This window comes from Pelodiscus sinensis, chromosome 1 (assembly GCF_052426305.1).
Source record: "Pelodiscus sinensis isolate ZL-2025 chromosome 1, ASM5242630v1, whole genome shotgun sequence".
In the NCBI taxonomy this organism is placed as follows: Eukaryota; Metazoa; Chordata; order Testudines; family Trionychidae; genus Pelodiscus; species Pelodiscus sinensis.
In genome coordinates this window covers 202,241,203-202,255,116 of record NC_143052.1, presented here as the reverse complement: position 1 = coordinate 202,255,116, position 13,914 = coordinate 202,241,203, and the positions used below count along the sequence as shown (strand labels likewise).

At 46.6% G+C, this 13,914-nt stretch overlaps 1 protein-coding gene across 1 annotated transcript in view; it reads right to left on the bottom strand.

Moving 5' to 3' along the window:
- Positions 1–13,914, bottom strand: part of CFAP47 (cilia and flagella associated protein 47) — a 651,639-nt gene that overhangs the window by 589,906 nt on the left and 47,819 nt on the right. Inside the window, exons 14-15 of the mRNA XM_075913261.2 lie at positions 12,578–12,794; positions 3,364–3,608 (exon numbers count right to left, since the gene is read on the bottom strand). Of these exons, the coding sequence (XP_075769376.2) occupies positions 3,364–3,608; positions 12,578–12,794 (462 nt within the window). The remainder of the gene's footprint in view (positions 1–3,363; positions 3,609–12,577; positions 12,795–13,914) is intronic.

Genomic DNA, 13,914 nt, shown 5'->3' with positions numbered 1-13,914 from the left:
GGCTTCCAAAGTTAAGTTGCCCTAGCTCATCCCTAACAGGTGTCTGTCTAACCTGGTCTTAAATATCTCCAGTGATGGAGATTCCGCAATCTCCCTAGGCAATTTATTCCAGTGTTTAACCACTTTAACCATAAGTTTTTCCTAATGTCCAACCTAAACCTCCCTTGCTGCAATTTAAGCCCATTGCTTCTCATCCTAACCACAGAGGCCAAGGAGAACAATTTTTCTTTCTCCTCCTTATGATACTCTTTTAGATACTTGAAAGCTGCTCTCATGTCCCTTTTAGGTCTTCTCTTTTCCAGGGTAAACAAGGCCAATTCCTTCAGCCTTGCCTCATAGCTCATGTTCTCTAGAATTTTCATCATTTGTATTGATCTTCTCTGGACTTTCTCCAGTTTCTCCACGTTTCCTGAAATGTGGCGTCCAGAACTGAACATGATACTCCAGCTGGGGCCTAATGTAGATGGCTTAGTCCGTGCCTAGGGGATGTGAGACTGGGCGGGTTAATTTCCAATCCTGTGTATTCTTTTCCTAAGGCAGGAGGGCACAGTAGTTCTGATGGGGGCTCTGCAGTAAGGCAGCCCACACTGCTCCTTGCCTGAAACCTTGTGCAGGTGTTAAACAGCTGTCCAGCCCACCCTAGAGGTGGCTGCATTTCAGCATGCCTGAAGCAACACAGCACCAGCAATGGACAGGAGAATGGCTTCCGGGCATGGTTTGCTCATGACTGCTTCAGTCCCTTTGGATGGGCCTCAGCCTCTTTTCTTCCCCTCCCCCACTTTGCAATGGGGCTGTAGACTCTGGGGGGAAAGGGGTGGAGGCAGGCAAAGGTCTCTCCCTGCAGCAGATGTAGGCACGTCTCTGTATTAATCATTCTCTCATTGAAGTTTTTAGCTTTGTATTGAGTCCTTTACATGGAAACTTTGTATTAAGTCTTGGTAGAATAGTCCCTAGGACAAGTGAGGCAGAGACTGTCCCTGTGGGGTGAATGAGGTGGGAATGTATAAGGCAGAAGGTGAGCACCTCTGGGCAGTTGAAAAGGTTGGAGAGGGCATAGAAGCCAGATCCAAGATCGATGAGCCCTAGGAAGTGGGCTCATTGAAAGAAGTCTGGACCTGTGGATGCTTTGGGGGTCAGCAGCAAGGGCCTGCTTTGGGAAGTCCCTTCTTTACAGGTGAATGTGGCAGCACTGAGACACCGCCCAGAAGCAGGCACCACAGACACTAACTGCAGATTCATGGGACGGCTCTCACAGATCTTGCACATGCATAAGATGATAGATCTACAAGGGGGTGGGGGCAGTGGCGTAGCGAGGGGGCCAGAGGGGTCAGTGGCCCCTGGGCACCATGCTAGGGAGGCTCCAATTTAATCCCATTCTGCTCCTCCCGTTATCCCTTCAGCTCACGTGCTCCCACTCCGCCTGCCATCAGTAGCTAGAGCCTCCTACCTGCCTCTCTGCTCCAAGCCCGACCCTCTTCCATCTCCACCGGCGGGTTAGTGCATGCGGGAGCCTGGCCCCAAACTGTAGGGGGCGGGGGAAGATGCAGTACAAGTTCCCCTCAGCTGTGCACCAGGTTCAGGGCCATGCCACCTGGCGGCGGGAGGAGAGGGGGGGGCGCAAATTTTTCCTTTGCCCCCGGGCGCATAATACCCTCGCTTTGCCTCTGAGCTATTGTGAAGAGCTGATTAATGTGGCACAGAAATAGCAGGCTGGGACCGTGGTACAATTCCAGAGGTTGTATAAGCAAATTAGTTTGGGCCCCAAAATTCAGAGTTTTATTTGCTTTTATGACCTCTGGGGTCTGACCAAAGTTCTGACTTGAAGTAGTATTAATGCAAACCTTAAAATAATATTTTACTATGCCAAACGAACATCTACATTAGGGGTTTGGAACAGGTGACATATGAAAAGAGATTTTAAAAACTGGGAATTTTCACCTTAGAAAAGAGGAGACCAAGAGGGAAAAGGGGGGGAATATGATAGCGGCCTATACAATCACGACAAGTATGGAGAAAGTGAATAAGAAAAAGTTATTTACTTTTTCCCATAACACAGGGGTGGGCAATAATTTTTGGTGGGGGGCCACTCCAAGAATTTGGAAAATTGTTAAGGGATGCATTTTTCTGTGGAAGCAGTACAGGGTATAAGATGGAGATTGGGTACAGAAGGGCTCACGGGGTAAGGGACTGGGGTGCAGGAGACAGTGTGAGGTCTGCGAGGGAATTTGGATGAAGGAGGGAGTTGTAACCTGGATCGGGAGATTGGGGTCAGGGAGGTAGTGTGTGTGCAGGAGAGGATTCTGGCCTGGGGGAGAGGTGTCCCTTCTGCAACCCCAAACCACTTAAAACTGTGGGCTCCCTCCATGTGGCTCTGAACTCTGGAAGGGAGGGGAAGCTTGCACTGGTTATTTCTGGCCAATAGGAGCCGAGAGATTGGCTGGGGTCAGTTCCTATTGGCTGGTTGTTTCCAGCAAAAAGAAGCTGAGCATTAGGCTGCGGATGGGGAGATCACCCAAAGCCTCCCACTCCTTCCCGAGTAGAGAACCACACAGAGCAGCCCTGTGATTAAAACTGCAGCTCCTGAATGCCTGAGGGTCCCAGCAGGGTGGTCCACAGGCCAGATCTGGTGGCTTGGGGGCTGGATCTGGCCTGTGAAAGGTGTCTTGCCCACCCCTTCATAACATAAGTAGAGGTCACCAAATGAAATTAATAGGTAGTAGGTTTAAAACAAACAAAAGGAAGTTTTTCTTCACACAGCGCACCATCAACCTGTGGAACTCCTTGCCAGAGGATGTTGTGAAGACCAGAACTTTAACAGGGTTCAAAAAAGAACTAGATACATTAATGGAAGTTAGGTCCATCAATACTTATTTGCCAGAACTGGTAGTAACGGGGTCCCTAGCCTCTGTCTGTCAGGGGCTGAAAATGGATGACAGGAGAGGGATCTTGATGATTACTTAAATTAAAATAAATTAATGGAGATTGCCTATCTCCTAGAACTGGAAGGGACCTTGAAATGTCATTGAGTCCAGTCCCCTGCCTTCACAGCAGGACCAAGTACTATCCCTGACAGATTTGCCCCAGATCCCTAAATGGCCCCCGCAGGGATTGAACTCACAATCCTGGGTTTAGCAGGACAATGCTCAAACCACTGAGCTGTCTCTCCTGTTCTATTCACTCCCTCTGAAGTATCTGGCATTGGCTACTGTTGGAAGACAGGCTACTGGGCTAGATAGATCTTTAGTCTGACCCAGTATGGCCATTCTTATGTTCTTACCTTTGACATCAGCCATCTTTAAGATAAATATACGCACACAACACTTTATTTGCATGTTTTTTAAAAAGCTTTAAAACATACTATACCTTTGGCTGGCCGTATAGAAAATGCTATTCCTTTTTCTGTAACTATAGGTTTCCAACTAAATTCTGCAAGATAATTTCTGTGATTGCATATTCTAACTGTTGTTGTGTAGCCCGTTGCCACAAGGAAACCAGGGGTAGGATTTAGAATCAGCTCCCTTGCAGATAACTCAAGGGCAACTGGCACCACTTTTGCAACTACCAGCACATGCCCAGTATGTTTGCTGTTTATGGTGTAAGTGAAAGACCTGAAATGTAGAAAAATATTTTCTAATAAATGTTATGTATATTAAAATATTCAGCAATGCACTTACATTAAATATAGTCACTAGGAGTAAAATACCCAGAGAAAATATTGTACACATTGTAAGTATACTTAATTAATGAGATTATAAAAATGTGTTACTTGTAATTGTTTTTGCTCTTTACGCTATGCAAAATATCATTAAATTTTAACAAAAATGTTTCTATAACTTTGACCATTAAAGTTTAATTAATCAAATATATTGTCACTACTTTGCTAAGTGTTTTTTCATACTCGGGCTTTTCTGGACAGATTCCTTTTAGAGAAGAAACCTGTGACTCGGACTCAGGTTATTTTCTTAGTTATGAACATCTCAAAAATAGAGGTTGTTCATAACGCTGAACAAAACATTATGGTTGTTCTTTCAAAAGTTTGCAGTGTTTGGACTTAATAGTTTTCAAACTTTACTACAAGTAGAAAAATATTGCTTTTAACCATTTTAATTTAAATGAAATAAACACAGAAACAGTTTCTAAACCTTGTCAAATCTTTTTTTAAAAAAACTTTTCCTTTTTTTTTTAATAGTTTTACATTTAACATCGTACTGTACTGTATTAGCTATTCTTCGTATCTCTGTTGCTGCCTGATTGCATACTTCCAGTTCCAAATGAGATATGTGATTAACCAGTCAGTTCATAACTCTGGTGTTCATAACTCTGAGGTTCTAATATAATTAGTTAATTTATAAAATGTACACAATACCTATTTCCCTAAACAGAGGTGATTACTAATTCCACACAGATAATGCTCTTTTGCAGAAACCTGAGCTAAAATATTAATCTTGAATCTCTGTGTCTCTGACTCTCCTGAAATCTCACAGCTCAACAAAATCTGGATTCACTGAAAGCAATGAAGACAGTATTTCAGCAACTACCGTAATATTGCGAGTATAATGAGCACTTTTTTCCCCAACTTTTTTTGGGGTTCGCATTATACATAGGTGTTATTTTTTAAAGTTTTATTTTGGCAGCGCCCTGGCTTGCTGTCTGCCCAGTGCTCCTTCAGGTGCCCGGGGTCCCCGTAGCTGGCGCAAGCTCAGCAAGCACCAAGGAGGGAAGAGGCTGTGCAGCCTGAACTTCCTGGGTGAGCCTGCAGGTGGGAGCGGCGTGTCCCTCCCTCCCACTCTCCTGTAGCCCATGGCTGCCTTCAGGAAGCGGGAGATGCTAGGCTTGGTGCTGGCGCAGTGCGCGGGCAGCTGTCTGGAGAGGTAGAAGGCAGGTTTCAAACTCTGCCACTCGCTCCCCGGGCTGCGCGTGTGTTACCCAGCCGCGTGTGTTACCCGGGCGAGCCTGCAAAGTGGTGCGTCCCTCCCTCCCACTCTTCTGCAGTCCAGGGCTGCCTCCAGGAAGCAGGTGAGGCTGGGCTCGGTGCTGGAGAGTCAGCTCCTGGCTATGGGACAGCCACCTGTTGGCAGAAGCTGTGGGGCTGCTAAGCTCGATGGCTTCAAACTCTAGGGAGCATTATACATAGGGGTTCAGATTTTTTCATTACACTAAGATTCCAAAATCAGGGTGCGCATTATACATAGGTGCGCATTATACTTGCGATTTTACGGTATTACTTGTTCCTACCTTTGCCCTAGGCTTTTTACATTGGAAACCTTTTACCCTAAAACTGTTCATCTACAATAGCACAGCATCAATGTTAACCTAACTGTCAATCTTCCTTCTACACATGCACATGAATACTTGACTCCACCTCGTTAGAAACTATATACGATGTATCGTTTCTAGGTAGTCTGAGTCAAATACAGGCAGTCCCCGGGTTACATGGATCTGACTTACATCGGATAAAGAAGTTACTCACCCTGTGTAGTAATGATGATTCTTCGAGATGCGTGTCCCGTGGGTGCTCCACTATAGGTGTCGGGCTTGTCCCGGCACCGCAGATCGGAGAATTTTCGTAGCCGTAGTCCGCCGGACCGCGCATGCGCGAAGCGCAGCTCGTGCTCTTTCGCACCATTTGTGTTCGCGCGGTCCGGCTCCCGCCAGTTCCTCCTGATCCTCTTGGTCTGAAAGACAAAATCATAATTCCGAAGAGGGGAGGAGGGCGGGTCGTGGAGCACCCATGGGACACGCATCTCGAAGAATCATCGTTACTGCACAGGGTGAGTAACTTCTTTTTCTTCTTCGAGCAGTGTCCCGTGGGTGCTCCACTATAGATGAATGTGCAACAGTAGCCCCTACAAGGAGGAGGGTTCGGAGCTATCGTGCTGCGGCAGTGGACAGCACCGCTCTTGCCACTGCTCCTTCTGGAAGGTGAAGGTTGGGAATGGCAGTGTTTGGCAAAGGTGAAGTTTGACGACCATGTAGCAGCCCTACAAATGTCTTTTAGAGGTACTCCCTTCAGGAATGCAGTTGATGCAGCGACTGCACGCGTGGAATGCGCTGTCGGATTCTGCAACAGTGGTCTGCTACATAAGGTATGGCATTCCTTTATGCAGTTCACTATGATTGACGAAATGCGCTGTGCTGACAACGGTTGACCCTTAGAACGATCGGCTGTAGACACAAATAGATTATTTGTCTTCCTGATGGACCTAGTTCTGTCTATGTAGAAAGCCAGGGCACGTCTGGCATCCAAAGTGTGCAGCCGAGCTTGTTCTGCCGAGATGTGGGGCTTTGGGTAGAAAGTGGGAAGCACTATCGGCTCATTGATGTGAAATTTCGAATTCACTTTCGGAAGGAAAGTGGGTTGGGGACGTAAAATAACTCCTTGATCAGTAAACAGAGTATATGGGGGCAAAGCCGATAAAGCAGCCAGCTCACCCACCCATCTTGCGGAGGTTATAGCTGTGAGAAAGATAACTTTCATTGTGAGAGTGCGGAAGTCACATGTGGCCAAGGGCTCAAAGGGTTTTTGAGTTAACGTATTAAGAACGAGCTCTAGGTTCCATGGTTGCGCTGGTTGTGTTCGGTGTGGGAAGAGATTATCTAAGCCTTTCATGAAATGTCACATTGTCGGGTGAGAGAAAACTGAGTAACCCTCCACGGTGTGGTGTAACGCAGTGATTGTGGCGACGTGCACTCTAATAGAGGCGCAGCTGAGAGAAGAGGTCTTGAGTTGCACGAGGTAGTCCAGGATACGGTGGATGGGCGCGGAGTAGGGATCCAGGGATGCCAACGCATACCATGCAGAAAACCGTGTCCATTTGTGAAGGTAGGTGGATCTCGTGGATAACTTTCTGCCTATGTAAAAGAATGTGTTTGACCTCTTGCGAGCAGATCATTTCTGTTTGTTGGAACCAACTAGGAACCATGCCGTCAGTGCCAGAAGATCGATCTGGGGATGGAGCAGGCGCTGCCTGTTCTGGATGAGGAGGTCGCGCCTCTTGGGCAGAGGGAATGGACGACGCGCTGACATGTGATGGAGGTAAGGAAACCACATTTGCCTTGGCCAAAAGGGAGCTATCAGGATTACAGTGGCTTTGTCCATCAGTATCTTTTCTAATACTCTGGAGATTAGAGGTGTGGGAGGGAACGCATACAACAGTTGGTGACTCCAATTGTATAGGAAGGCATCTCCCTTGGAGTTCCGACCTATTCCTGCCCTTGAACAGTATTGGGGGCATTTGGCATTCATGAGGGTCGCAAATAGGTCTGCTGTTGGAAATCCCCAGGAGTGGAATATGGTTGAGAGAACTTCTGGGTGAAGCTCCCATTCGTGCTTCAGGGAAAAATGCCTGCTTAGTGCATCGGCTATACAGTCCAGTAGTGGCACTAGTTTGGTAAGTATTCTGCAATCAGGGAGATTTTGTGGTGGATGCACCAATTCCATAAGGCAATTGCCTCGGCGCAGAGTGATCGGGATCGGGCCCCACCCTGCCTGTTTATATAGTATACTGTTGTCATGTTGTCGGTAAAAATTCGGACGGTTTGGGCACGAATCTTTGGGAGAAAATGATGACAGGCATTGCGCACCGCTCATAATTCTAGGAGATTGATATGCAGCATCGACTCCTCCGGGGACCAAAGCCCTTGTACCTGATTGTGTTCCAGCCTATTAAGGATGCGTTGGTGGTCAGCTGCATTGTCGGGTGTTGGCGATGAAATGGTACACCCGACATCAGGTTCTTGGGGACTGTCCACCAAGTTAGAGAATTTGTGACGTGCCCGGGGATTGATACCCGTTTTTGGACATCTCGAACATTTGGAGTATAAACCGTAGCTATCCAGTGCTGAAGGCAACGGAAGTGTAGTCTTGCATGCTCGACGATGTATGTCGTGGCTGCCATGTGTCCCATAAGCCAAAGACATTGTAGGACCGAGGGTCTGGGACTGATGGTGATGGCCTGTATAAGGTCTTGCATTGCTTGGAATCTGGTTATTGGCAATAGAGCACGAGCAGTGGTTGAATCGAGTTGTGCACCTATAAATTGTATCAATTGTTGTGGTGTCATGGCTGATTTTGGAATGTTGATGATGAGACCCAAAGTTTCGAAAACTGTTTTCATGAGGCGTGTCATGCGCAGAGCCTCCGCCGCTGAAGGCGCCTTGATTAGGCAGTCGTCTAGGCAGGGGAATATTATTATGCCTAGACGTCGTAGGTACGCCGTTACTACTGCCAGCATCTTGGAGAAAACCCTGGGAGTCGACGAGAGACCGAAGGGCAGGACCCTGTACTGGAAATGGCCTGCTCCTAATTGAAAGCGTAGGAATAGTCTGTGAGCTGGGTGTATCGCTACATGAAAGTAGGCATCCTGTAAATCGAGGAACGTGAACCAGTCTCCGCTGTGAAGCGCTGGAATGATAGTGGCTAGGGTAACCATTCTGAAGCAGTACCTCCGCAGGTACCGGTTTAATCCTCTCAGGTTGAGGATTGGTCTCCATCCCCCTGATTTTTTCTCTGTTAGGAAGTATCGGGAATAGAACCCCCGTCACCAGAACTGTTTTGGTACTATTTCTATTGCTCCGATGGTGAGGAGGCGATCGACCTCTTGTTGTAAGAGAGGTTCATGAGATGGGTCCCTGAAAAGGGATGGGGTGGGGGGATTGGGTGGGGGTAGAGTGGTGAATAGAATGGTATGCCCTAGTGTGATTGTTTGCAACACCCATCTGTCGGTGGTGATGTGAGACCAACGATGTTCGAAAGGTCTCACGTGGTGGTGAAATAGCTCCTGTGGAAGTCTGGGATGGGTGTTTAGAGGAATGGTGTACAGTCCCTCAACTGGGATGTCAAACTTGTTGCTTGGCATTTACATGGCCAGATGTTTTCGGCTGAGGCCTTCTCTTCTGCTGGCGCTGTCGGTTACATTGCTGGTCCTGCTGTCTGTATTGGGATGGCTGAAAGGCGAATGGTCTCTGTCTCTGATAGGGAGTATACCGTTTCCGAAGGAAGGGAGGAATATACATGCCCAGAGTCTTGAGTGTGGATCTAGAGTCTTTACCGGAATGAAGCACCTGATCAGTTTTGTCAGAAAAGAGATTCTGTCTGTCAAAGGGTAGGTCTTGAACTTTGGTCAGCAGGTCTTTAGGGACTGCTGCCTGGTGTAGCAGCGAGGCTCTGTGCATGACCACTGATGTAGCTGTGGTACGCGCTGCGGTGTCAGCCATGTCCAGAGCTATGTGAAGAGCTGTCCTGGAAGCTGTATAGCCCTCCTGGACCACCGCTTTAAGGACCTCCCTTTTGCCCTCAGGTAGATGCTCCAGCAGTGGCACTAGTTTGGCATAATTATCAAAGCTATGATTAACTAATAGCGCCGCATAATTTGCCATCCGGAGTGAAAGGGTAGCAGACGAATAGACATTCTGACCGAAGTGGTCTAGCTGTTTCATGTCCCTGTCCTGGCCACTCAGTTTTTGCTGCGGGCCCCTCGTTCTTTGTTGGGCCACATCGGCAACCAGAGAATTCGGTGGAGGATGAGAGAAAAGAAACTCCATCCCTTTCGCTGGAACGTAATATTTTTTGTCTGCCTTTTTGTTGGTGGCCGGTGCAGAAGCCAGCAGCTGCCATATGTCATCAACAATCTCCAGGATGGCATCGTCCAATGGGAGAGCCACCTTCACCTGCTGTGAAGGATGAAGGTTTCTAAGCAAGTGGTGGGATTTCTGCTGAACTTCCGCAAGCTATACTTTCTGTGATACCGCCACTCTTCTGAAAAGGTCTCAAAACTGATGAAGGTCGTCAGACGGAGATGTGTCTTTCTGAAATATGGCATCATCAGGCGAGGAAGAGGATTGGTCAGTAGGAATTGATGTTGAGACTCATCCTCAGTGGTATGTTGTAGGAGTACCTGAGGCTCAGGTAGTTGGGGCGCCGGGATACCTGATGGAGTTGGTGGTCTGGCTGTTGCTGGTAAAGACTGACACTCCCTGTTGGGTGGTGTGTGTGAATGATGAGGAGAGTAGGACACCGAGGAATGTCGAGACTGGGAATAGTGCCTATAATAACGATGTTCCGGTGACCTATGATAATATGAGGAGCAGTGTGGAGATCCAGAGTAGTAACGGGATCTGTGAGAGGTATAATACCCATAGCGCCCGGAGCGTGATGGAGACCGGGGAGATCGAGATCGTTCTCTGGATCGCAGGGTCGGTGGAGGTGACCGGTGATAATAACGTCTTGGCGAGACACGTGGGGAATGGTAAACCCTCTGCACGTGCCTGATAGATTAGGGAGAGCGTCCTGATGAAGGAGAAGGCGGTTCAGGTGAAAATTGGATGTTATCTGGTGAGGGAGAAGGTGTAATGATTCTCCTCGATGTTCAGTGCGTGGATAAAGCAGTTCGTCCTGCAGAAGGTCGTGCAGACTGCACATTTCCTTCCCTCGATGCCGGCAGTGCCATGTCAGGAGGCGGAGAACGTTGTGGGAGAATAGACTCCCGAGCCGGAGTGAGTTCCCGCACCGAAGAGTTGCTCGGAGCCGGCGAGTTACTTGGTGCCAGCGAAGTGCGCAGTGCCCGAGCATCTGACGGTGCCGATGGGCGACGCGGTGCCAGCGACGCGTTCGGTGCTGAAGGTTCCTTCGGTGCCGAGGTGGGGATCGGTGCCGTAGGAGTGGTCTGCGTCAGTGCCGCAGCTGTCAGCAGTGCGGCGGGTGTTCTCGGTGCCGCATGTGCAGTTGGTGCCGGGAACAGTTTCGGTGCCGACGATGACTTAGGCGCCCGAATAGTCGCGGGCTGCGGCACCGAGGTACTGTGGCTGGACTTTGCCTTAGAGCCATGCACGCCCGAGGTCCCAGGTTCGTCCCCCATGCTAACATGTGTCGGGGGAAGGGACCGAGAAGGCGATGGTCTTTTCTTCACCTTCTTTTGGGACGGCTCCGCTGAAGGAGCAGGGAGGGATCCGGGATTCGCTCCCTCTTGTGGCTGTAATGCCCTGTCAAAGAGGAGCATTTTGAGCCTCCTGTCCCTGTCCTTCCTCGCTCTCGCAGTAAGTTTGGAGCAGTGAGGGCACTTCTGGGGTATGTGCCCCTCACCTAAATAGCGGGTGCAGAAAGAGTGACCATCGGAGGCAGGCATTGCCTCGCGGCATGAGCCGCACTTTTTAAACCCCGGAGAACCCGGCATGGTCACCTCTGTCTTCTTCTGACAGGAGTAAAGAAGAAACTATCTACAGGTAACTGCTGAAGAAAAAAATTTTTTTTTATTTTTTTTGTAAAACTAATGACTACGACTAACACTAATGTCACTAAATAACTGGAAATAACTAACTATGAACTAATCTAAGTAAATCCTAAAGGTCCTTTCTCTCTCTCAGCCTGACAGAGTCTGAGGAGAAAACAGTATTCCGTCCGCGGCCGAGGACGGTCAGGAGGAACTGGTGGGAGCCGGACCGCGCGAACACTAACGGCATGAAAGAGCACGAGCCGCGCTTCACGCATGTGCGGTCCGGCGGACTACAGCTACAAAAATTCTCCGATCTGCGGCGTGTGGACAAGCCCGACACCTACAGTGGAGCACCCACGGACACTGCTCGAAGAAGAACCCTACTTACAAACGGGGTGAGGCAACCCCGCACTAGCTGCTTCCCCCCAGCAGACTAGGGAGACACGGAGCGACTTTTCTCAGCAGAAACCTCAGCTTGAGAATAAAGGACAGAGGGAAGTGAGGTGTGGGAGAATAAAACTGAGCACTGGAGAAATGTTTGGCTAGAGTTTCTCCTACAATATGTACCAGTTCCGACTTGCATACAAATTCAACTTAAGAACAAACCTACAGTCCCTATCTTGTAGGTAACCCAGGGACTGCCTGTATTTTGGTTTTTATATATCTATATCTATATCTATATCTATATCTATACACACACATACACACACACACACACAGGACTCGCTGAACCGCAGTGAGCCCCGCTCACCAGCCGCGTTGTCCAGCGATCGGCGCATGTACAGATCGTTCTGTGCATGCGCAGATCGCCCAAACCTGGCTCTTCCAGCTTGCAATCTACTTGCCACAGGCAAGTAGATTGCATTATTTGTCGAGCCATGTGTGTGTGTGTGTGTGCGCACAAATAAAATAGGTTCCACAGGACTACTTGTTGTTTTTAAAGTAACAGACAAACATGGATAACCCTCCAAGACTGTATAGGTATAATTAGTGTTTCATCTTGAGACATGGCCCACACTAGAAAAGGTTTTCCGGTATAGCTAAACTGGCAAATCTTCCTAAGGTAGACAGCTTATACTGCGGACAGCACAGCTTTTCCAAATGAAATAAGATATCATGGCAAAAGCACGTTTTTGCCAGTATAACTTTTGCCAGTCAAAAAGAATAAAAATCATATCACTAATAAATATTATTATAGTGGCAAAAGCTGTGTGTGTAAAACTAGGTGTTGGATGTATACATCAACAAATCATTACATACAAAACAAAACTTTCATTATAATAATATTTAATTTAAACTGACTATGTGAAAAATGTGTACATTTCTTTTGCCACTTAATATCTGAATCAAAAAACAAATAGCCTTACTTTTGAAATTTCCCCAAGGCATTAGTCTCAAATACTACTGGAATGTAGGTCTTCGAAAGAGGTGGCAACACATGGGACAGTGGACTAGTCTGTTGTAGCTCCTCACTTTCAATTTCTACTTGTATCCAGATGTGCACAGACAGATTATTGATTATATGCATTTTTCTCATAGATGAGGAGTGCACACAAACTTCACCAAAGTCTATGGTGGAGGGCCCTAGAATATACATGAAGTGAAATGTATATTTAAACATTAACAAAAACAGCCAAAGAAACAATCAAATTTGCTGGTTTAGTTCTATTTAATCTATATCACTATCCTAAATTTTTGTTCATCAAATTACACAAATGTGAAAAAAATAAAATAAACTGCAGTAGTAGAAACAGACTGAAATCAAAACCTAGGATTCAAATACCCTCCATTCTGTATGTAGGCAGTGGCATGGTTCAAAATTCAGTTCTACATTTTACATCTTAATTCCACTTCCCTACAACAGTAAGTAAATATTGCAGGAGAAATATATATGCAAAATATCATTATTGTATCTGAAGGTTCCAATAATGATAATTTATTAAAATATAGCTGTTTGAATTAAACATGTATTAGAACAGTTAGTAATAATTTCTACATACAATAATCTTTTTAAGAAATTACACCTGAGAAACCACAGCCTTTTAGCCTTTAACAGACTCCTTGTTAAATAGAGAATCTAAACTTTTCAAATCACATTTCAAGAAGTCTCTTTGTTCATTTCCGCAGCTTAGCTAATGACAAGAGAACAAATGCATTAGCAAAAAAAACAAAAAAACAAAAAATTTTGTTTCTCCAATTATGCAACTTGTTACTTCTCAGTCCAAAATTACAGAAATGAAGGGCAATATTGGGCCAACATCTTCCTAATGAAACCAATCACTTGACAGAGTGTGAGGTAATGCTGCTAGCAATTTGGCTATTTTTTCCTCCACATGTATGTGTGTGCTCATGTTTATGAACCAGGCTCAAAGGATTGTGTGCTTTTTACTTTCCAGTACTTAAAGCAACAGTATTTGATACTGTTGAATGGTTTAATCACTTTATCTATGAATATTTACAGAAAAAGCTATTAATAAGTTAAAATACTGAGTGTAAAAACATTATGCAAACAACGTTTCCAGTTGTACTTTTCCAGCTTTAATTGTACATGCACTCACTTTATATGTAAACCTCATCAGTGACTAACAGCTTCCCTCTCAAACTCAAACATTTGGCCTCTTGTCAATATCCTTACAGACACAACAATCTGTATAAACCCAACCCCATCTCTCTTCAGGACCACTGACGATTTTACTATTTTCAA